General features: G+C 38.6%; 1 protein-coding gene across 4 annotated transcripts in view; it reads right to left on the bottom strand.

The window, feature by feature from the left end:
• Positions 1-26101, bottom strand: part of MOCOS (molybdenum cofactor sulfurase) — a 210211-nt gene that overhangs the window by 70043 nt on the left and 114067 nt on the right. For all 4 annotated transcript variants that reach the window (XM_063163847.1, XM_063163867.1, XM_063163877.1 and 1 more), the window contains one exon: positions 16997-17073. In XM_063163847.1, coding sequence (XP_063019917.1) covers positions 16997-17073 — 77 coding nt within the window. The remainder of the gene's footprint in view (positions 1-16996; positions 17074-26101) is intronic.

Genomic DNA, 26101 nt, shown 5'->3' on the forward strand with positions numbered 1-26101 from the left:
GCATAGTCAACAAATTTCCAGATGACACAACTAATGATTGCACAGCCAACCGAGGGATCTAAACAAGATGAAGAATTATAAAGAGAAATTAATGAAGCTCAATGAAGAGAAATGCAAAATCCTACGTTTGGTTAGGAACAAACCCAGGCAGCAGAATTAGTTAGGGCCTGACTGGCTGGAAAGAAGCAGCTTTGCTAGAAAAGGGTCTGTGTGTCCCAGTGGACAGCAAGCTGATCACCTCATGGCAAAGGAGGTTAATGGTATCCTGAGCCGCATTAATTGAGGTTATCCCTCCCCTCTATTCAGTGCTGGTGAGGTCACCTCTGCAGTGCTGTGTCCAGTCCTGAGCTCGTGTCTTAGGTTGGAAATGGGGATGGGTATTCTATTCCTACCTGTTAGAGGCGGGGCAGCTCCACAGTCCAAGATGTAGTGGAGTGAGTCTAGTGAAGGATTACAAATGTGAATAAGGGACTACACCATCTCTAATATGAGAAGCTGAGAGAGATGGAACTGTTCAGTCTGGAGGATAGATATTTCAGGTGGGATCTTTTTGATATGCATAAATATCCAAAGGGAAGGTTGTAAAAAAGATGAAGCCAGGCTCTTCTCAGTGGTGCCCAGTGACAGGACAAAAGGCAATGGGCACAAACTGAAAAAGTGGAAATTCTGCATACAAAAAAAACTTGCCAGAAAGCATTCAACCTTGCACTGGGAGAGATCTTTTTCTTCATTCCATTGAGCAAAACATTTAGTCCCTCTGTGGATCTAGAAGAGACATATGGACTCATTCAAGCAAAAAGGCCTGCCTAGTTATGCTGCTAGTTTAGTTTTTCAGTGATAGATTCATTCTTCTCTTATATGGACACAGTGACTAACAGTTTTAATAACCTGTGAGCAGCCAGACTTGATTATGACTCTCTTCATTGCATTATAAAATCCAGTCTCTCTGAAGGGAAAGCAGGGTTTCTACACAACTGTTCAAGAAATGAAATTCCTGTTATATATGAAACTCTAATATATTAAAAAGTGGTTCTGATTTGAAATGCAAATATAAAGTGATGAAATTCCTGTAAAGTGAAAATTTTCAAAAATCACCACAAAGTTAATGCCCATGAACAAATATCTTCTCTTATAAACAAGTTTTAAAGAAGTAGTTGCTGGAGTTGCTGAAGATGTAGAACTCATTGTCCTAGAGATATCTTTCCACCACGTACCTTCTGAGTGATGTAACTGAAAAACTCACCATGTTGGTTAGTTCTGACTTCTGAAAACTTCTAAAGTTAAAAAACTCCACATCTCATTAATATTTGACAGCATTTACCAAGATGTATTAAAAAATAGCATCTTTAAAAATACAGGAAAATCTATGACAAATTAAAATATTTTCATTTTCTGGGTACACAATCCACATTTTCTAGGTACAAAATCAATGAGATTTCTTTGAAAAGAAAAACAAACCCAAAAGCTCAGAAATGTACATTTCCAAAAAGGGTTTAAATTTCATAAAAATTAAATGTCAGAAAATAATTTGGTTAATAAATATATTGCTATCCGATACATCTGCAAGCAAAGGCTGTGTCAATGTCATCAAGGATCTTTGCAGAAGACTCAGCTCTTTCTAGAGTTACCACTCTGAGATTTGGTAGACTCTTAGTCGGCCTCAACATACTAACAGAAGGAAAATCCATTTCAGGATTTAACAGTTGAAGCAATGGTCTACAATTCCTCGGGACTTGTCACAAACCATCATGGGCTTGAGGAACAAGGAAGACTACTGTCAACTTTTCCTTCCTGACTACTGCCAACTTCTCCTTCTGGCTGTAACCTATGTGGCTCATCAAACAGGAACAAAGCTCATGTGTGAGCACATAAGGACTTCACATGAACTTCCTGGGAGGAGGGACTCACAGTGTAAGATGCCATTTCATAACATTTCATGTGGCCCTTGAGAATTTTCCACATTTACTGAAAGAATAGCTTCAGTGCACAGAGGTTGCTTGGACACCTAAATTCATTATTGCTGACTTAAAGGGGAAGGTTTGTAAAGGGACTTCTGGAGGAAAACATTAGTAGGTCCCATTAAAGCCAGGAAAAAAAAAATCTGAGACTAATAAAATTTCTTCCTTTTCAGAGGAGTTCTCCCCTATGATGAACGATAGAGTAACATCTCTATTTTCTGGTTAAATCTTCCAGTAAAATCTTCTCATAAAGATCTGTAGGCTATAGATAAGTGGATATAAACTATGCTAGCTCCAAGGCTATATAAGTTGTAATGAATTCTGCACAGCCTCAAAATAAAGGTGTCCTAATCTCATTTGTTCCTTCATTTTTAATTTTTTTACTTTCATATGCTTTAAATTCAGTACTAAGCACAGGTCACCCAGACTTGCATTCCACCTGCATCAGCTCATGAAACCCATCCTGAGGTTTGTTATTTGGCTTGTTATTTATAAATTCATTTACTCAAATAAGTAGTAACCTATTCAAAGTATCATGAAATCTTGGTGTTAAGCAGGCTTAATTAAGCTTTGAATACCCAATTATCATTATTTGGAGGAGGCAGTTATAATTTACCTGCAACAGTATAGTATGGTAAATTCAAAAATTTCTGCTACTGCTAGTCAAATTACATTGATATACTAATAATTAATAAGACCAGAGGAAAAGAAACCCAACAGTAAGAACAACAACAACAAATTCTCCCTAAAGGTAGTGTCAGAAGTTCCAGCAATAGGAAGACAAATCTCAGCACTTCTAACTACTTAAAAGTAATGTCAGCCTCTGCCATCAGACAGTGATAACAGAGCCTAGTGCTGCCCTCAGCAACCTCAGCTTGAACATTCTCTCAAAGGTCCTTACAAAATTTAAATGCTTATTCCATCATCACTAGCTGCTAGACACAGAAAACTAACAAAATCTGCTGAAAAATCAATCCCCTGATCACAGACTGTTGATGCACATCCCCAAAATATCTGCCCAATAAAAAACCACATCCACACAGACTAATACAGAGCAGGCAATGCTTATTCCTGTTGTTTTTCCCAAACGTGCACCCTTCATCCCCAGAACCACAGGACCCACACAATTATTAAAACCTGCCATTTTACATGCTTTATGCCGCTCCTACCTACCCTCTCACAAACATCAGTAGATCCAATCCAGGTGTCTCAGACTATATCCATTCCTTTTCAAGGATGCAGAGAAAGCAAGTGAGGAGACAGAAACTCAACAGCTCATCTGGGTGAAAGAAATTCTGCAGCAACTTAAGAGAACACTTCTGCCAGGTAAATGGTTTTGGGAATGTTGGGATAAGGAGTTCAAAGCAGCCCTTTTGTCAGATATATGAAGGCACCATTCTTCCCTACTCCTGGTTTGTCTATTGGTTTTTCCTGGTTTTGTTTGGGATTTTTTTTGTTTGTTTTGTTTTTCATTTTTGAGGGTTTTTTTAAAGTATGTAGTGTTACATTGGCTTTTAGGTAGAAGGAAAGAATTGATGATGTTGCCAATCTTTTAATTTTCTTCCCCTTGGCCTCCAAGGCCTCAATTCCCTTTAAAATTTGAGGCCAGGAAAATCTTGCAAAAGCTGCTCCTAACTTCCTTCTGATGTGATTATATGTCACAAACACAAAAAGGTAGTCAAAGATTGTTAGCAGGGAAAATGGCAAGCAATGTCTAAGTGTCTCTTCCATCCTGTGCTGTAAAGCAGCTCTGGATGATTTCTTTAAATCTCAAGGCATTAACACTGCTTCATAGCCATTCTGCCAGTTTCATTAATTGCACTTCTATTCCAATCATTTCATAAGCGGACTGTACTTATAATCTGGCTATTTATCCTAATGTTTGATGTTTCTGAGTCACATAAATACATTATGTTTGAATGCAGAGAAGTACTTTGCATGACAAATTTGAGATTTCTGCCGGAAATGTTTGACTGAAATTTATTTTTGCTATCCATAGGGAATAAGCCTCTGCATTATTTGATTGTTATTCACATTTTGGTAATCGCATTACAAACCTCTACAAAGAAATGAAATGGCAATGTGCCTCTTTTTTTTTCCTCTAAGAGCAAACGTCTCCCTCTCCCTTCCAGATGCACAGACCTTGAAAAGGCATTAGAAAATTAAAAAGCCAACAGAAATGAAATAATGTATCTATGTTTGAATATTCATTAAAATACGACATTGCTTAGTCACTGCTCGCCATTTGGATGGTGCAGGGTGCTTAGGCAAGCTTAATGCAACAATGGGAATTCAGTCTTGTTTTTAAAGGGTGGGTGGAGACTTCAGTGGACAGATTCCTAATGGTGCTCAGCTGTACTAATTCCATTAATATTTTTAGGCCATAGATCACCTTACATCAGTTGGTGATCTGACTTTATGTTGTAAATAAGACTTCATCAAAACAGTAATAGATCTCATTTCTGGGAGCTATTCAGATCCATCCTAATACTTCCCATTCTCTCCAGCAGCTGCTCTACCAACAGTGCTTTATACTGAAGGCCACATGTTTTGTCTAATGGAGTTTTTTGCCCTTTGTTACTGTGGTATTACATATGCTCTTCTCTCCCAGAAACTTCTAGCAACTCCCACACTGCCAAAAAATTTACCACACTTTATCTCATTCTGTCTAGCCATTATCAAACATCACAAGCACAAGAAAGGATGACAAAAAAACATCATTGGGTACTAAAACCCATGAGCCAAATTTATTTCTTGTTTCACCTCACAAATTGCAGCAATCTGTTAATTGTGTCCCCCAGTGCTTTTAGATTTTATGAGCATCAAATCACAGCAAGTTTTTTTCCACTGGAATTTGATGGAAAAAAAAAAAAAGAAAAAAAAAAAAACAAACCACAAACCAAAAAATAGAACAATAGAACAAACAAAATTAAACAAAAATGCTGCCTCTTCTCTTACACTTTCTAACATAAATTTTCTAATTGGAATGTCTGATGTACTTCCCAGCCCCTAGCCCTTTGGCAGCACTTCAGAATCTCCTCTGTTCTGTTACACTGCCCTGAAACTCCTACTGCCGGTGCTTCCACCAAGTAACTAGCAGGAACCCTCATCTTCTGTACTTGCAAAAAACAGGAAGACAAGTTATGGTGGAATGGAGACTCAGGAGAACACGCAGCCTCCCACCCCAAGCACAGCTGCTCTGCTGAACCAGTTGTGCCTGTGCTCAGGGTGAAGAGGAAGGAACTGCACAACACCATGGGCACGTTTTCAAGCTGTGACCCAGCACCTCAGGCTCAGCCCTACCCCAGGACAGCACGTGACAGATGTAGGTCCTTGAAAGACATCATCTCATTTATAATATTTATACCACAAATCAGGAAGCCAGCCACATACCCTTCTCACAATTCCTTATGCTAAACATACAGCATGACTTGAGATCTTTCATATTGGACAGGGAAATAATTTGGAGGCCAGTCAAAGTCAGCCCTCTGAAAATTGCCAGTTATATTTTAGCTTGTTGCAAGGTAAAACACAGCTGCAAACTCCACACAACATAGACACACAAAATTACCTATATAGAACTGCAATTTTATAGGAGCAAAAATCTCAGAACATAATGAAAAAGTTAAGGTTTCTTCTCAAAATCTCATGATGTTGGGTCAAATCGTGCACCCCTTAATGGGGGTGCTCAAGTCACAGTGAGGCTGATTCAACCTTTTGCATTGTCAGTATGTGATGGAGGTAGAGAGCTATCTAGTTTGCTTAGCTGATACTTCCTGAAAAGGGTAAGAATTCCTTCCAGACTTGCTAACAACGTAATGGCCACTAGTCGTGTAGTGTGTATTAATGCCAAAGACAGATAAGTGGCTTAGTAATTTAATGAAAGTGATTAATAGAAACATGCCAACCCATTTAACTGAGTAATGATTATCTTCACATCATGTTTCTCGCAATTAAACTTGCACAATCCAAACATCCACATGCATTACCCACATCAAGAAAAAGATATTCTGGAGTTTGAACTTCATTGTTTTCCTTAATAATTGGATGTACCTAGCAGTTTAACTGCCCAGATCAACAGTGCCTTTTTGCTAGCTCAAGGCCCTCTCATCGATCTTCTGCACACATGGTAAATTATTCAGACAATAACAGCTTGCAGACCCCAAATCCTTTTAACGTTATTGTTCTTATTGAATCAAGTGGCATTGGAACAATTGGATTGTCCTCATAGTTTCTTTTCCTGATTCCACCCTCTGTTTCTTGAACACTGGCCTAATTCTGCTGGTGACTTTCTTCTAAGAATACCAAATGCTCTGTGGAACAGCAGGAACAGGAGGCATTATGGGAATGCTCTAAACATGGCAAATGCTATGAAACCAAAGATATGTGGGAAAACATGGAGACTTGTGTTCTGCTAAACAGTGTTTTCAGTCCATAGAGGCTTCCCTTTTTTTTTTTTATAAGAGAGCCACATCCCTAAAGGATGCCATTGATTATTTTAGTCTCTGTTCATGTGAGCACTCATTTGTGCTGCTGCTTATTGCTGAGCACCCTCCAGTTCTGTGGATGTACTTGTGTGGTGAGGCAATCAAGACTGCATTACACATTTTAGATTATAAGAAACATCTGATTTATAGGGTGGCACCTAAGTATCTTCCACATTATTCTCCAAGATAGCCCATGGAACCTCTGTTCTCCACCCACACTTCGTGAATATATAATTACCAGGGGCTTTATGTCTCTACTGCCTTTGGAGCTCACTCTTTTTTTTTAGCTTCTACTGACATAAAATTCAAACCTCTGCCTCACAGCCTCTTTCAGCCTACGCAGCACTCTGGTTACAGAAAACAAAATTCTGGCACCCACAGCCCTAACAAGGATTGTGAATTCAAGCATTCGGCTGGAGAGTTTAGTGATTTTTATTTTTGGAGACAGAGGTGGATGAAACTTCAGTTAGTAGGTTGGGCTGCCACCTGTCTGAGCTCACAGTAGGTACACTGACTACTCAGCCTCTAGACATCACATCTGGCCAAGATTCAGAGGGGAGGGCAGTGGGTGGGGGGTGTCTGGGAACAGAAATTTCTTAATCACTTAATCAGCAGTGATGACAGTGAATTAGCAGCTTGTGCAAACCAGAGCCTAAGTAAAATCTGAGTTCTCTCTAGAAGACCTTATTTATCTGAAAATAAAAATAAAAAGCAGATATTCTCACACCAGACAATAAAAACAGGAGAAGAAAGAAATTACAACAAAAAAAATTTCTAATGATACTTTTTCCAATTGAAACTGGGTTGAAAAAACAGTTGAAGACATCTCCAATAACAGATGTGGTATCATTTCCAAAATCTTACAAAAACAGCAACAATGAAACTTCCACTAATGTCAAGAGGGAAAAATAAATGTAAAAAATTTAAGAAGGTGCCTGGAAGCACACTGAAAAGGCACTGGCCTGTTGTTTTCAGTTGTCTATATAACAATTTTTGGTATACTTCAGAAAGTAAATTACCCACACTTGGGCCTTTACCTCTACTAATTAGAAACTGAGTTTCACAGCTTAACATAGAGCCACAAGAAGGAAAATGAATTATAATTTTCATGATTATGTGAACTACATTGAAAAAAAAACCCTTTTAAGGCAGACTTCCACCTCTCTCCCAAAACAGGCTCAAACACAAATGTGTGAGCACCCAACCTACCCTGTTGTCTACTCATTCACCTAGAATCAATTTGATCCAATTTTTCTTTAGTATAGAAGAAAGATCGTACCACTGTAGAGAGTTGCCAAAATTTATGGAAACTTATTTTTACAAATAAAACCAGCTCAATAACTCTGATCCCCAGCCTTGCTCTCTAATTTCTAGGATGAAGTTATTTTAAGGTATGAACAAGCCATGTCCAAGGAGCAAAACTAGTTCAACTGTTACAGGACCGTACTCTGAAGATATCTGTCAAACCCACCTGTAAATGATAGCTTTGCAAGCAACACCTCCATGTACATTGCCAAAGATTATTGGGTAGGTGGCATCAACTACCACGTCTCCAATAAACACCAATAAACTTTGGCAGTTTATATCATACAATCATAGAACCTCATCATTTTATTGCAAAACTCTCATACCTTCTTGGTGATTTCTCATGTGCAACTGCTCACAGCACTGACTCCCTCTTATCCACAACTCAACCAACAAACTCCAACTCTCTCCTCACCCAGCTCACCCACTCTTTTGTAGCACTCCTCTTCTTATTGGACACAGCTGTGGCCTCTTAAGGGCAGGCCTGTTCCTAATCTTTGGTGATTAGTACAGCTGCAACTCCTCAGGTGTGAGACTACCTTCTGCATTATTTTCTTACATTCTATCCCTCCACAGAACCATTAAGGTTGGAAAAGGTCTTCAAGACTGACTACAACCATCAGCCCATCACTGCCAAATCCATCACCAAACCATGTTCCTAAGCACCGCACCTGTCTTTTTTGAATACTTCCAGGGACAGTGATTACAAAACTTCCCTAAGCAGCCTGTTGAAATGCTTCAACATCATGACTGAAACACTGAGTTTTGCTGCTGGACACTCAGAAGCAAATAGCTTTTTTTCCTTGAAGGTCTTGCCAGTGTAGTTATGGTAGCAAAGTCCTCCTAACATATAGTTCAACCAGCTCCTGTGACAATACTCGACCTAGTCTGCTTGGGGAAACAACTAAGGAAAGGAGAAAGGAGGGAAAAACAACCAAAAAATATTTTTCCAGCTATTACAGAATTGCAACAATTGCAATTAAAGCAGCTTACAAATGGAGATTCTTTGCCCAGTAAAGTCTTCCTTTCATGGAAATTGGGATGTGGATGAAAATGGAAAAATAGGGGGTGTGATATGGATGAACAGATGTGTGGATCTCTGATCTGGAATTAGGCAGGTACACACAGAGTCATGAAAACATAACAGAGCTGAAATGGCATTTCAAATGTATATAAACTTAGAGTAATATAAAATGAATGCTTGTAGGATTGTAGCACACAAATGTCCAAAGTAGGTTCAGTAGGATGAGTAGGTTCAGAGAATAAGTACATTTTACTTGAATTAAGCTAATCTGAATAAAATTCACTTATTTGAGCACCTCAAATAAGACCTTTAAATATATTTTACTAGTAGTGATTGTGAGAAAAGGAACACACTCCAACTGGATGGATGAGATGCTACTTAGTGTCTTGAATCCACAGGTTACCCAAAAAGGCAAAGTCTAATTTTGAAATATTAAAGCCCGTTTGTTGGGATCATGTAATCAATCATTTGTGTCTTTTCAGTTCTGCTTTTGCACCTCTGCAAGGCTATGCCTGTCCCAAGGTATGTGAGTGTCTCCCAGGGGGGGTAGCAAGGCTGGACTGCAGAAGCTGCCAGGTGCGTTCCCAGGGGTTCCTTGAGGACCTAAGCCCAAGGGGGACTTGCTGGTAGCTCTGTTTGTGTGAGCCTTGTTCCACCCTGACGGCCTCTGGGTGCTTAAACCACAACTAGAGCAGGTAGCGCATAAGAGCCGAACCCTCGCCTGGAATGGTTCTATTGAGAGCCATTAACAACTGGGCAAAGGTGACAGCTGAGGCAGATCTGTATTGAAAAAATAAACTGCGAGTGTGGAGCAAGCATTAGACATGAAACCAGTCCCTGTAGGCAAAACAGCTCTCCCAATTATACCCTGTGGTTTCCTTCTTTCCATTTTATATTGACTGAATCTAAATCAATGGAGACTGATAACAATTATTAGGTGATTTAAAATGTTCTGTTCATCTATAATGGATCATAAACTCATTTTCTCTGATATGCACATTTCTGCTAAAAGTAGCTGGTTGTTCAACAGGAAGCAATATTAGTGAGAAAATAGGAAAAAATTATTTTGCTGTTATTGATTTTGTATCTGTGGATACCCTACTTAACGCTTCTTCCAAAATAATACATTTAATGCTGCAGCACATCTAAAAGCTTCAATGTAGTCATTTCCATATTAGCAAGTCTCTCCTTCAGAGATGTAAGAAATGGCATTGTAGGACCTGAGGAGGAGAATGCCAGTTAGCAATTTGCCAGTAGATGTCTCTGCTAAACACACTGAAGGGAAAATACTCAGTTTGAAACTCCAGTGAAATGCAAGTGGAAGTTTGCATACTTCAGGTGAAGAGCAGGCTTGGACCAACTAGGTCACTAGTCCTTTCTGAAGACTATTTTTACATAGTCACAACAAAAATGGCATTTACTTAAAACTCAGTGACTCTCAACTTAGTTAAATATTGAATTTGTCTCCTGATATTATCTCACTCAGTAAGGAGACTCAAGAAAGGCTAAGCTTATACATAAACATTCATGACAGAAATTATGAGTGTAGAGTCATCTGGAAAAACATTTTTATCATTTAAATCCTAACTTTTGTGAAAACGAGCAGTCCTTCCTACTTCCAACAGAGAACTTCTTTATTAAATATTTTTGCATCAAGCTAAAGTACCATTATATGGAAAAAAAATTAGTTTTAGGCTGAAACAGCGCAATGCATGGTAGAATAATTGTGTCCCTGATGGAAAACATTCAGAGGTTCTCATATTTTCTTTACATCTATATGTTATTTGGCAATGGTCTTATTTGCAAAAGCAGAGCTTCTAAGCAAAGAAACTAAGATTAGTTTCTCATAATTGGCACTTGCCGTTAACATACAGCATGATTTTCTGATTAATAATGAAAAAAAAAAGATCTCAAAAGGCACAGATCAGCTGGAAAAGCATCTGCTTAAAATACACACACATAATTAGGAGAGGACGTCAAACAGACTTGATTACATATTTCATGGGTATGTGTCAAAGAGTGTAAAGCATTTGACTTAACCCCAGGGTGACTTCAAGAGGATTTACTCTGTCTAGTGTTTGTGATTAGCACCATATAATCTGGATCTGCTGAACAAGTGGAGTTTTACATGATATGCAAATTTCATTTCACTTTAATTTAGCCCCTTTGGATTTAGCATAAAATCTCTGTGTTGCATGAAGGGCTGAAACAGCTGGATCCAGTTAACTAGGAAATTAAAAATGCACTAAATGAAATAAGATAATCCTTGCCATGGTAGCCAGCACACACTAGAGTGGAACCCTGAGATCTCTGAGGGGTGACTGAAGGGAGCACTGCTAACACCAGCCAGATCATTTCCACAAACACCAAAACACTGATCCTTCTCTAGTCCCAATGTGCTCTAATTTTTCATAAAACTGAATTATTTCACCACCATGCAAAGGTTCATTTTCCAGGTGCATGTAAGTAAGGAAATCGTTCACCTTATCAGTAAAGGAAATTAGCACCCACTAAGTAACATTTTATTTCCTTGTTAGCATATCAAGATGTGGCAAAAAATAATTAGCAATACATTACCCTGTTTAAAATTAAATGGAATTAATTTATTTGTAATTTAATTTGCCATTCCCTTCCAGGTTTTGGTTGGAGCTACACAAAGAGAATTCTTGAATATTTCACATGCATGTTTTAAGAATACAGCTGAACAAGACTTTTTTTCCCCATTTCAAAAGAGTATTCTAAGAATAACAAGGTCCCTCACCTAATCTACCACTTGAGGCATCAAAAAGTCTTTGGAAGATCTTCACCCATGTCTAAAAGCTGCCACTTCTGTTCTCCTTTGAAAAAGATGGTTTCATAGTACTTTATCTCTTAGCAGTGATAATGACAACTTTGTAATGAAAATGACAAGTCCTTCAGGTCCTAACTGTATCTGACACAGAAAATGATCTTGGGAAAAAGTTATTACAGACAGAAAGTGCTTCTTATCCAAGATATCCTTTGGCCATATGTAGGCAATGCTGCATCATTGCACTGCAATGAGTAGATCTGTTTCATTACACTTCACTGCTGCTAATATTCCTGTGGCTTTTATTGAAGACTTGGTCTTATTGTCTCTCAAAGGGGGGTACAGCAATTTCTCCTGCTTTATTTCCTGTAAGTGATGGATTTCACCAGGTTACTTTAGGCAGAACTGGGAACAGATTTTGTATCTATGGTATAAAAAGTAGCCCCCATCTATTAATCCAAACTTGCCTTCCAAACACATTGTATGTGCTTGGCTGTATTTCTAGGCAGTTGCACAAGATGCCTCACCTCCTTGCTCATTTTGTAATACTGCCTCTGTAATTGTTTTAATTTCATCCATAGCCATTAGTAAATGCATGCTCACTTAAGCATGTTCTTTCTAATAAATTAACCACAGTCTCAACAATGGCATCTTTTGATGCAAAAGAACCAACTGAGCTTTCTTTCCTCCTAATCGGCTATAACCAGTCACTTGAATATTAAAATCACCACAGACTTCTGAAATCAGATGTACACACACATTCTTCATATAAGACATCTTTTTTTCACCACAACAGGCACATTTGCATCCTGGAGACAGAATCTATTTTGCCTTTGCACGATAGTTTGCTGTCAGACTGTGAGCCTTTCTCCCTCAGAGAAAGCAACATCTACCTGAATAAACCTGGATTTGAAGCATGAAATATATGTTGGGAATCAGAAATCACTCCTAGAGTAATGGACAGATAAAGGCTTCACAAACAGAAAGCCTCCCCTCAGGGTTCTTCCAGAACATTTCCTGTCATGCTTTACTGGTTTATTTCAGTCACAGGAAATGTAGAACCTGCCCTGCTCAAAAGAAGCTGCAGATCTAAGGGAAGTAAAAAAAATCCCAAAACACTATTTCCACCTTAACTAATCTGGTAGTTCAGCTTGCTAGTTCCAAAGGGATCATTAGCAGAAAAGTTATATAAAATTAAAGAAATGCCCTATACCACACTAAGCTAATCATCTAAGCTCCTTTAATAGACAAAGAAAAGAGCTGATATTGCTGGCTTTAACTCCTCTCATTCTAAACTTCAAAGAATTTAGAGGGATCAGGCTGGTGAAGTAACTGTCTGTTCCACTGATTTCAGTGGGAATCAAAATGGTAGCTCAGACATAATTTGTTGACAGCAAGATAAGGTAAATGACATCCAGATTTTAAATGCAGATCTGAAAACATATTTGGTTACCTAACTCCCTGCTCCCCTTAAGATTAGTATTTATGTGATTTAATAAATGTCAAGTAAATTTTGTGCCCAAGGAAAGGAACTCAAGTATCCCAATTCCTCGCCTATCTCCCACATTAGACTTTCCATGGCCCCACTGACTTCAGTGGAAGCATTCAGCAGTGTCCACACAGATGAAACACAAGTGAAAGTCCTCACAGTGAAACACAATCTCATGTTGCAAATCTAAAAGGGAACAAGTGCAGGCAACTCCTCTGTAGAGGTTCTGACTCATCAGTAGGCCATGGCTGAGTTTTACAGCAGCCATCTGATGTAAGGCAGGAAACTCACCATTTTGATTATAATCCCACATGTAGAAAGAAAGATACACATGCTTGCAAAATATTTAGACTGTACAGTTGGTATTCACATTAGTGAACCCCCAAATCCATTACAACTATGAATGAAGCCAGCACTAAGGATGAAAGCAGTAAAATACACAAGCAACATGGTCCAAGTTCAGGTGATGTGACCAGACAAGAGTAGGATGAAGCCACAAACTCTACACAAAAGAAATCCCAGAAATCCCTGACAATTGTACTTAGAAGACCATTGGTTTTTTCTGGCCCCTAAACTGGATGACTTATATAACCTTAAGTGTTTAAACACAATACACCTGAGAATCTGTGCAGTACTATTAAATGCAGGCTGCCAAACATCCCATCACTGACTGCAAACAGTCCTTAATGGAGCAGAGCAAAATACAGCAAAAGTTCCAAAGACACAGTTAAAAAACTAAGTTACCATCACCATTTGACATCTTGCACTACATTATGCTTTGGCTGTTTTGTGGTGCAATTGTCTTTATGAAAGCCAAAGAAACCTTTACTCTAACAGCCAATCAAGCATATGCTGAATTAGAAGCAACTTTCAATTCATCATCCTTAGGAGACTTAGACTGCATTTTAAAATTTTTTCCCATACACATTATATTTTCTTCTGAAGTGAATTAATGTTTCCTGAACAGACATTATATAATCAAAGTAAACCTTATAACAGTAAGGCACAAATGATGTGTCTTAGTTTCATTTTTAAAGCAGATGAAAATTTACTAATAAAAATACATACCATAAAACAAAAGTTTAAAAATCATATAGACATAAGACCTCTGGGAATGGTTTAAATACACATGCACATCATTATGCAATTCTTGCAGGAAATTGTTCTAAATGGAAGTTGAGACAGGTCAAGGATGTATTCAGATGATATCAGAGTGAGAAACTGATCTGTATGTTTCACAACACTGACTAACACTGAAACTCTGAGTTACTTTCCATTAGTGATTTTCTTCCCTATCTTCAATAATTACACCAGAATACTCCAGCTAGAGCATATCCCCAAAGAACTTCAGCAGTGCTTTTATTACACATTAGGACACGATTAATAATAACATAACTTTGTTTATTTTGCTTGTTTCTACTCTAGGCTGTTTCCAGTCCAGAATGAGAATCATTGTTTGTGTTTGGGGAGTGCAAAGCAAGTGCTCCAGTAGCTGCAGCAAAGTGAGATTCAAAAGTGACTCACATTTGACAGTGCATTTTGCCACTGAAAACTCTGACAGTTGAAGTGGAAGAAATATGCATAAAGAGGCTTAAAACAAATCTGCAGTCCTTATGGACTACGAAGTGCTTCTACAGCATGCAACGGCTTTGTTGTATACACCCAAGTGCTAATAATCTCTGTTCAAAGGGAACACTGTGCCTTTGACAGAAATTAAATAATCTGCAAAACTCCATGTTGTCAATGATATTCAGGGGAGAAAAGGATGGTGAGAGGAAATGGCAACTGCAAATCCCTGAATTTCTTGTTGCATCAGTTGTGCCAGGAACATTGAATGTCCACACAAATTGAAGAGCAGGGTCCCCAAAACCTTTGTCTCACAGCCAGAAGAGCCAAGAGACCTGATATTGCTGAGCCACCCTTCACATCAGCTTTGAAAAGTTGACGCATAAAAATGCATTTTATGATGGAAAAAATCCAAACATCACCATAGTTTGGCTATGTTCTACTATCGCCTTTGAGTGGCTTGTTTCATTTCCCTTCTGTATGATTAAATTCTAATTAACAAAAACATATCACATGGAAATTTTTGTGATTATGTAAGCATAATCACAAAGGTTTTAACATGAACATGTTTCAAGTTCCTACTTATCTGGAACAAAAGCTCAATTCATCTTTGGTCATGGAAAATGGTCTAGGACCAGCCTAACTTTGCAGAAAATTCTTGGATCATGTGGTGATTAAAATCCTTTCTAGAATTCCATTTTTTCTTCCACTATGGATTTCTCCAATCTCTTATATCTGTAAAGAGGCAGTGCTGGCACTTCTGCTTTTCAATGTGGCACTCCAGAATTTGACTGGAGACTACTAAAGTACCTAGACTGTACCAGCAGTGCTGAAGTTTTAAAATTATGGTATTTGTCAAAACCATTTTTTATTTAATTTTTCAATTTTCTCCTCTCCAATACAGGTTTCTTCTTGTTTGCTCTTTTAGTTGATGTTTTCCCATCTTTCTACATTTTAGCACTGTAGGAAAAAATGTTTTTAAATTTTTAAAATAAAAATATTCCCAAATTTTTGATTTTCATTCTTTATGAAAGGATTGTAAGTATGAAAATTTGAGCCAGTTCATATTTTTGATAACTGAAAGACCTCAACACTATTTTTTTATGCCACTCTTCTATTGTGTCATCCGTTGATACCCACTTCATTCAGATTCAGGGCTAAGTGTTCCCCTCAGTCTAGTATTAAGAGAATTTTCAATTGTTTAGCTAAAATTGGCACCAATAAGATGGATGAGAAATGCAACAGAGGAGGTGCTATCATAAAATCTCACATTCATGGCAGGCAATGCTCCTACACATTAAACCAAAGCCCTCTTCACAAGTGAACATGTTTTTTTTTAAGAGTGCACATTTTTGAGAAGCATTCTGTACTACAAGAACATATACTAAAGGCTGGTTACTGATCCCTGGTCTCCATGTTGAGCAACATAAAATAAAACATCCTTACTTGTTGGATTTAGTCAGGCTATTGATGTGGATGAAAACTGCTATTGATTTCCACATGAACTAGACCTGAAGCTTCTAACAGAAGAAGCCTTGCACTGGGAGGAAGAAGAAACCAGAATCCTTCAGATTAATCATGACAATAAACCTCCACAGACACTAGCTGAAATTACACTAACCTGAAAAGTACATAGCCAGTGTCTCTCTGGACTCGGGCATCTTTTACATCATTATGCACTTTATGACTTTATATAGGAAATCGAAGAGTGCACTGGAGAAGGAAGGTTCAGACATTACACATTAAGTAATACACGTACTTGATCAAAAAACCATTTCAGGAACATCCTTTGTTAACCTGGCACATTGTACATGTGGAAACATGCCACAGTACATCTGCACAGCCTGTGGTGCCAGCTTCCCTGCCCTGTTCAGGAGAGTCCCTGCCCCATGGCAGCAAACACAGAGAGATTGTGCTTTTGGGGTGCTGAGCCAGACAAGAGCAGTCTGTCCTAGAGGGAATGTGCCTTCTCACAGCACATGAGTACCACCCTTCACATACAGGTTCTGGCTTGAAGTTTTATTTGGGACTTCAGCATTGGCTCCAGGGGCTTCAAAGGTTGACTCAAACAGTGTGAGTCACTCAGCCACTTTTTAGCGTTACTTTCCTATTGCATCTTTGTCAGTGTGAGGCAGATGAGATGTTCTCAAATCTTGCATATCCAGAACAGTCTGGACCCTTTTTTTCCTTTCAAAACCAGGCCAATAGGGAGCATGTGAATAAGCCAGTTACACTGAAGTCTCATCTTCACAATGATGAACATAGATAGTAAAACTAGAAAGGAAAATTAAGGTAGAGCCATAAGAAATATGATCAGACCTGTGCCCTGAGCATAAATCCAGAACTGCAGTCTTCAGTATTAGAGTTATATTAACTGACCTGTGAGTTTTTCCAGAACATCAAATCCATGCTTCAGAGCAATGATATCAAGAAAAGAGACTGTGCCATCTTCAAACCTAAAGAATGGAATAAATGAGCACAGTAAATACAACATGCAGCTATGGTATTGATTTTAAATCTATTTTAAGAGTTACTATTTTTATATTCAGTGATTCTAACGTGCAGAGTGGGAACTCTTCCCTTAGAAATTAATCTGCCAGTCTTGTAGTGTCCTGTGGCAGAAAAATATTTTCTTCAAAGCAATAGAGGTTCACATAAACAGTTGCTTGCACATAGAAGTATATAATTTTCTCCTACATAGAGTAACTATGTACTAACCTACATTAAAGTAATGGTTGACAGTTATGTGTCATGAGCTAATGTCAAAACCCTAATTTACCTTCTGAGAATTTAGGGAATAGGTGGAGATGTGTCCAGCCCCCCACCACCCAATGTAATTACACAGTTGAGTCAGAAGGCTCCAGGAATCTGGTGCCAAGAAGAATCAGACAGAGATCACTAACAAATCTCCCTCTGTGTGCTTCTCCTGGAAATTAATTTTTAACTGACCTGCAACTAGAGCATTATACATGGATGGGGGGAGGGGTACACTCCATACCATCATCTTTTAAAGGAAACACCAAATAGAAGCAAAGCCACTGAATTTTATGAACTACTCCAGCCATTCCCACAGTCCCAGAGGCAAAAGTGAAGCTCTGAGGTGAGATTGTACTCAGGAATTGATGCACAAAAGTATTCAAGGGACCAGAAGAGACACCAGGGAAGCATCAAAATGTTTAATTTAGGCTTTGTGTGCACCACAGTCCACAAGAAGTTTTAAGGAGAAATCATTCATTTTGCTTCACCACAAAGAAGAATGCAGAATAATGCAACTGATGAAGTCAGAACTGTACAGAACTCAATACTTTGCAAGGCTGAACCTGGGGTCACAGCAAGTCTCTCAGGAAGGAGCTATGCCCAAAACTGTAACAGTTAATGCTGGAAATGAACCCACCCTAAATCTCATCATTCAAGTTTAAAATTAAATTTCAACCATGAGGATGAGACCTCCAGAGGGACCTGGTGTTCCTTGGATATTTCTTGGAAAGATCAGATGATATCTACATTGAAGAATTAGTGGACAAGGTGGAACATAAGACACACGCTTTTGGGCAAAAATACTTTAAATACATGTTTTATACCAGAAAATAGGGGATTACATTTTTTTTTTTGGGTGCATAATTTTTCATACTGCATGTTAAAAGCTTTTTGTGCCACAATTAAATATGTCTTGTGAAAAGGCTCAAAGTTTAAAAATGTCATCTATCAAATGCCTTTTCTTTAATAAAATAAACATCAATAGAATAAAATAATAGCTCTCACTTCTATCATAACTTTTCTTACTTCCTATTTTATTTTTCTATAGTTATCAAATATTTTCAACACTGCAAGTGACATCAGCAGGTGAAGAACATATTAACCTTCCAAAAATCTTTGGTAAAGGGCCACACAAAAGAAAAATGCAAGAGTATTGTGTATATACGATAATTCGTTCAGCAGCAACAAAAGAAGATAGAGGCAGCAAATAATTATAAACTATGTGATAAGAGAAAAGTGGTGCAGCACTACAAGGATGAATGATCCAAAAGAGAGCACTTATGTTCACATATTTTAACATAGCATACGCCAAAGAATCCATCCTAGAAATGTCTGAATCTTCCCTACTAATTATTAATAATTGATATTGAACTTTAGAAGAAATCTTGCTGGTTGTCAGTGATGAAATGTAAAAGGGTCATTTGTGATTCGATAGAGGCCTAACACCAGGAATATTATCACAGAGACCTGTGGACCAGTATCTGAGGGAAGCATTACTCTGCCAAAAAAGCCATAAAATATCTGGGAGGATGAGGAAGAAAAGATAAGGCAGAGGCTAACAGTTGTTTTGGAATTGAGCACAGAAACCTTTTGCTCTGGTTGCAGAAAAGGTCACAGCGGTCCCACATGTCTGCCAAGGAGAGATTACAGAGACGGTCCCTGAGGGGGAACTGACCTGCTCTGCTCAGTTACTCACAGTGGCCAGCAAAGCAAACAAAACACTGGGAACTGGACCAGAGCAGAGACACTGGCACTGCGCCCATCAAGGAGACTGCACAATTCCCAACAATTTTATCACTATCATAGTGGTAAAATTGTAGAAAAGCACTTGAAAGGGCAACAAACGTGCCAACCTAGATTATCAAAGACATCTGAGTTGCACCCATAGCAAAAGAGGAGACAACAATTGTATTTCTGTATATCAGATTTGATTATTAGCTAAGCAGACAACTGAAGTACATCCAATGCTACACAATAGGAGATATGCATGGACCATGTCACTTCACTCTTCTAAGATCTTAAATATTTTTATGAAAATAATTCAGAGCTTAGGAGTCTTTTCTCAAATTAAAGAAAGTAAACAGAGCTGTGGGCTTTTGGTCAAACCTTATGCTCCAGAACAGGCCAATTGTTGTGGCATGATATACATCCTGCATTTAGTCCTTCCATATCACAAACAAAAGTATCTCCTGAGACCTCCATGGCAAGCACCAGAAGACACAAAAGAAATGAAAATAATGCTAAAAATATCTGCTCAAAGATACGGGCAAGTCATCTCTCTTTCTACAATTTAGACATGGACTATTTTGCAACATTCCTCTCTTCTGTTTTGTTTGTTCATAGGGCCCCCTCTATTCTTACATTACCAGCTTTCCTGTTCTGATTAACAAAGCAAGAATATGTTGTTATTCCTATAATATGTATATCTACACTACTTCCAGTGCACTTGACTCTCATAAATCCTCCAGATTTAGTGAATACCTGGTGTTCAGCTTCATGTCAAAATTTTCAGGAATACTGTATCAATTCTGATATTCAGCACATTAAGCCTTAAGTGCTATAGCAGTAGTGCCATGGCCAAACATGATGCTATGAAGGGCAGCTGCTCCCTTCTTGGGACACAAAGAGCTCTCCCTCAAAATATTTAACTGTATTAAAGATTGAGAGGAAACATGCTCCTTAAATTGCAAAACACTGTCTTCAGTGGTTTTTTCCTGTTTGGTGCAATTGATGCTTCAAATGAACTGTTTCCCCACTCAGTGGCAGTTGCAGTGTTAGAATAATCAGTTCAGGATGAAGTTCATTTGAATGCTAGTCTGGAAGCCACTTCCTGTAGTAATCAAGATTTTGCAGCTGATGATGTATAAAGGATACTTACAAAGGCTAATACTGTGGAATACCAACCCAAGGAACAAGAAGCTTACCTCTCTTATCTAGTTCTTATTATAATTGATCTCACTTAATCATGTCTGGGATGAGCTCAGTTGCTTAGCTGATTGTGTTTGTGAAGCGCTAATAGCATTTCACATCCAATTGCTATCTGACAAACTGACTAAGCAACTCGCGGCATAACAAGGAACAGAGCAGCGTGCCTAACATCTGTCCAGGAGTTATGAAGCTGATGAGCTGCTCTCCCTTTCCAAGTCACACAAAAAATCTGCTTTTGGAAGAAAAATTTTTTGAGTCACAAGAGGAAAGTATTGCTATACAGTGAGCAGTCCTGCCTTTAGGATCCTCTTAGGGATGGAGATGGGCTAATCTTTCTTTGAATCTTTATTCAACTGGTTATTATTACTTCTCTGTTACACTTCTGCATATAAATGCTATTTTCTAATGTCACCATCCCACACTTCAGGGTAACTGAAACACAGAAGGAAACTGTGACATCTTGGGCAGTTTCAATTAATCCTGCCCTTAGCCAGGGCACCTTTATGCAGAAATAGAATGACAAGAATTCTGGCCTGGACAGATGTGATTTGAAATAAACTGCTGAAGGGCTAAAAGAAACCCTTCATGTTTGAAAATAGGACTTAGAGGAAATTTGTTGGAAGGCAAAAATATTACCCTGGAGTTTTACAGCACTGACTTAAGACTTCAGAAATTCCCTCAAGACCAATCAACCAATGCTAAGGTGGTGAAATATCTTTCATAATATAAGGTATTCTGCATATAAGAAGTATACAAGGGCTGGCTTTTAGGTGTTTTGGTTGGAAGCATCTGCTTCTGGACTGGGAATGCTGACTTGAGTGACTGAGTTGTTTGAGGGTTTTTTTTTGTTTTGGGCTTTTTTCAATTCATTTGTGCAGATAGAGTAAATCTAGATGTATAGACATTCTATCTGTGCACAGTCACAGATTCACAGAATACCATGTTAGCGGGAACCTCAAGAATCATCTGGTCCAACCTTTTTTTGCAAAAGCGTGGTCTAGACAAAATGGCACATTTTGTGCACTACATCTTAAAAGTGTGCAATGTTGGGGAATTCATCACTTCCCTGAGGAGACTATTCCAATGGCTGATTGTTTTCATTGGGAATGTCCAGTCAGAATCTCCTCAGGAGTAGCTTGTACTCATTATGCCCCATATTTCCCATGTGATTCCTTGAACAAAAGGGAGTTTCCATCTTCTTTGAACCCACCCTTTAAATACTGGAATAGAGTGATAAGGTTTCCCTTCTAAAATCTAACCATTTGTCTTACTAGTCACCTTCAGCATGCTCAGCAGGATCCCAAACTCCCCAATACTGTGATCAAAAAAACATTGCTAACTGAGATATAAATGAAAGCAGTTTTTCTTGGTTTTTGTGGAGCAAATCCAGCAGTGCCTCTTTGCCAGCAGGCACAGCTAACATATGTATAAAGAAGTGGTTCTCCACACATTTCCAAAACTTGATAAATGATATGTTAGCTATTGTTCTTCCAATAAATGTTTAGGGTGTTGAAGTCACCCATAAGAACAGGGTTCTTGGTGATTTGAAGCTCATTTAGGCAACCCAAATATTGCTTTGTTGGCCTTACTGCCTTGGTTTGGAGGTGAATAGCGGAGACCTCCTGTGAGATCCCCCTCGAAGATGACTCCTGTGATCTTGAGCCAGAGGCATTAGATAAGGCTTCCATAATCACTGCTTCTGTCCATTCAAGGCTCTCTTTAACTTGGAGTGTGACTCCTCCTCCTCTTCCCTGCCTGTCTTTATGAAAGAGCCTTCAACTATCAATTACAATACTCTGCTCATGCCAGTTGTCCCACCATGTTCGAGTTATTCCTACAATATCATAACTTTCTGACTGGGCATGCAGCTCCAGTTCCTCCTGTCTGTCTCCCAGGCTGCACGCACTGATATGTATACACTTGGTACATGGTGTTCTAGTTCTCACCTTGGGAGGCAGCTAAGGAACACTTCCATATGTGCAGTTCCTATCCAGAACACAGGCCAGAGCACTGAAACTTTGATAAAAATCCCATCACAAGGTCAAAAACAATCCTGCTCATTTGAGAGCATTGCTGAGTCAATGCAAAGTGCAGCGAAGGAGCGCGGGGGGAACATCACTGTCAGCCAGCTGCCACTTTCCCTTACACCAGGGTAATGACTCCATTCAGGTCAAATGAACAGAAGTCATTCCCGAGTTTCTACAGCAGGTAAAAGAGAAACCAAATCCATAGAGAATGCATATTTCTTGAATAAGCTGCTTTTCTTTCTTATTTTTTTCTTTTTCTTTTTTTTAAACACTCCTCAAGAGTGGAGCTGCCCTTTGAAGTGAAATGTTACATGAGTTCCTTTCATCTTTTCAATTCATTTATTTTCATCTAATTAAAAAATACAACAATGCAGAGAGGTTCTTGGTATGCTTTTAAAAGTAGTTCATTCAGATGCTAGTTTTCAGCTCTAACAGACACTCCATATCACCACCACATGAAACATCTGTCCCGGCAAATTCAATTTTTACATTTTATATTTTTTCATGTTTATTATAAAGCCACATTTTCTGGAATTACAACAGCACCAAGGTTATACAGTATGAAGCTCATGGCTGTAGGAACAGACTTTTTTCAGTCATATTCATGTTCTTAGGTTAGTAATTGCCATCTCTGATATTAGCAGGGGAACAGATTTTAATTGGTCTCACTGCTTTCCAACATCAAAACCAACATTTGCAGAAGGACCGATATTTGTTTTGCTTTTCTTTAATTCAAAATATATCATTACTAGGCTACAAAACCTTTAGGGCCCTGCTCTGCTCTTTAGAACTTTCATCAACTCCTCCAGAGACAAAGTTCTCAGGTACTTTTCCAGGGTATTTGTGTGTCTCCAGAGGACAGGATTCCCTTTGCCTGGCTTTGTCTCCCACAGGTGATACTCTTCATTTTTAGCAATTTGCTAATTGACTGTATCAGTCACTTTCTTAATTGAGGGAAATCCTGGTCACATTAACACTAAGAATTGAACTTTAAGGCAGCATCTCTCAAGCCCAAGCATTTGTCTGTGGGCTTTTTGATCCTCTACTAATAAAATCTTTGGAATATGATATGACCAACAGATGACTAACCTCAGGTACACACTCAATTTTGACTAAATACTTGTTGCTTCAATGGCATTCACTTTGTTTCACACAGTGAATGCCACTGAAGCAAGTAAATAAAATTAGGAGGTAGCCTGTTGTTACAGACACATATGCTACCATTAAACCATTCTTTCGTAATTATCTAACATTTGTTTCATTACCTGCACTGGAGCATACTATAGAAAGCCAAGAATTTAAATGGTAGGAGGGCAGTAATAGATGTTAGACCTCTGAATAATACACCTATCTCACCACTTCAGCAGCCCCCTTTTTACCTCTGTTAGTGGCACATTACACAATCATGAACAGTGATTTCTTCTCATTCAATGAAAGGAGATCCAGTGCCCTAAAACCAGCCACTTGTGGAGGAGAAAATTGAATTAATAAATCAATCCATTTTTATTTTTCACATGTCTCTGTGCATCTCTCCCTTACGTACAATTTGATAAACTCCTAGCTGGTAACTTTGCTCACTATATATATCTAGAAAAATCTTCCCCATTTGCACTGAAAAGATTAGCAATCCTTAAGCCTGTTACTCAAATTGGTCTGAGCGACACACTGTGATTTTGTAGATTATCAGCTCCTCAGAGCTCTGAAACAATGAATAAATTATATCTCAGGGATAACATACTCCCCCTGGCAACCCCTACAAGGACCCTCCAAAGTAAAATAATGACAAAATTACTTTCTTTTTTCCTCACTAGAAGTCATTCGTTGCAAATCAACCAAGGCACTGCATGTCACAGGCCAAAAGTTCTGTTCCAAGTTCACAAAATGGGCCAATATATTTTCATTGCATTGCTGTGGCAGATGGGGAGAAACAAAAATAATCTTTCTCTTGTAAATTCCATTATACAAAAGGATATTTCCTTGAGGTATATTAAATTTAAGTCTTTAGGAACATGAGGCCTGCTGGTTAACTACCCTCAAAGAATAATATGTTCAACTATCAGCTTGTTAGCTAGCAATTTATATTCATTCATCTTGACTTGTAACTTATTAATGTCAACAAGAACCCCATTAAGGTGCAATTCAGTGTGAGCAGGCGTATTGCAAATGATTTCTGTATCTGTCTGAGTATTTAACATTTGATATGCATTATACTCCCATGATTATATATCAATAATCCAAATGTTCACACCTCTGCTTCCCATGGGAAAGTAATATCCACATATAACCCCAAGTAATAGTTAAAGTGAGCAATTTGCAAAGTGTATTTGCATAAACTGTTCACTGATCAGCTATGAGTAATGAATCATTAATAAAAATTCAAAGCCCCTTCTTTGATTTTCTCCTTAGGAGTTAGGAAAGGATGAAAGAAATTCTGGAAGTAAATTTTTCATAGGCAAGAATCTGACCAGCCGTAACAATTTTTCTATGTACATTATAAACAGATTTGTTTATTTCCTCATGAAGATTGAGATGTAATCTTTCATCCTTAAACAGGTAGATTTGGGATAAAGAATAACTTTGTAATTAACTGCTAAAGATTTAAATTGAAGTATCAGTTTAAAAATTGGCAGACAAAAATGGATCCACTTGAACATAAATTCAGTCTTAAAAACCTACACCTAAAAATACGACTGTGTAATGGTGAGTGCCAGTGAGGCAGGCCCAGAGCAGTGACCTTGGATAAGGTTAGCAGTAACTTATCCTCTGATAATGGAGAAAAATCCCTGTGAGTGCTTTCCAATGGGTGGTCTCCATTCCGTACAAAGGTCTGTGCCTCGAAGAAGGGGTTGCTGAGATGTATGAACTTTATTTTGGCTTCAGATATAAGTGAATTCAGCAAGACTTCTGAAGCATTTTATTTGCTCAGTTGGGGAGTGTGTTACTGATAAATAAAGCTTTATAAAGCCTTACTTATTGGTAACATGTACGGGTGGGTGCGGGTGTAAAAAAACTTCTCTGATGTCATCCACTTCTTTCTCTAGCAAAAAAATTCTTTCCAGAGGTAATTTTCACAGCCATTGCATAGCCAAGATTAGCAGAATGCATTGGGAGCTGTGAATTAGGACCATCATGTTAAATCACTCTGTGTTGAGCACATTTGGGAAAGATGTGCTTGTCTTTTGTGGCAACCCAAAAACTAATGTAAGGAACTTCAAATGTTGTTACTGTCTGTAAGACAGAGGCCCAATGTGTGCTCAGCAATGTGAGGGACCTGGATAGGCCAATTGTACAAGATTTAACAGGGTGAAACAGCGAGCCCTGTGGCCCTGTGCTAGGGTCACAACAAACCCAGGCAGTGCTACAGGCTGGGGGCAGACTGGTTGGAAAGTAGCCAGTGGAAAAGGTGGGGATCAGGGATTGTTTAGCCTGGAGAAAAGGAGGTGTTGGGGGAATCTTGCTGCTCTTTACAGCTTACCTGAAAGGAGGTTGTGGCCAGGTGGGGGGTCAGTCTCCTCTCCCAAGGAACAAACAACAGGACAAGAGGAAAGAGCCTCAAGTTGCACAATGGGAGGTTTCGATTGGATATTGGAAAAATTGCTTTATGGAATGGGTTGTCAAGCTTAGGCACAGGTTGCTCAGGGAAGGAGTGGAGTCACCGTCCCTGTTATTTAAAAGCTGTCTAGATGTGGCAGAGAGTGGCATGGTTCAGTGGTGGACTTGGAGGTGCTAGACTAATTCAGATAAAGTACAAGCAGGAAATAATTTTTGTTTT

This window comes from Melospiza melodia, chromosome 1 (genome assembly GCF_035770615.1).
Source record: "Melospiza melodia melodia isolate bMelMel2 chromosome 1, bMelMel2.pri, whole genome shotgun sequence".
Taxonomy (NCBI): Eukaryota; Metazoa; Chordata; class Aves; order Passeriformes; family Passerellidae; genus Melospiza; species Melospiza melodia.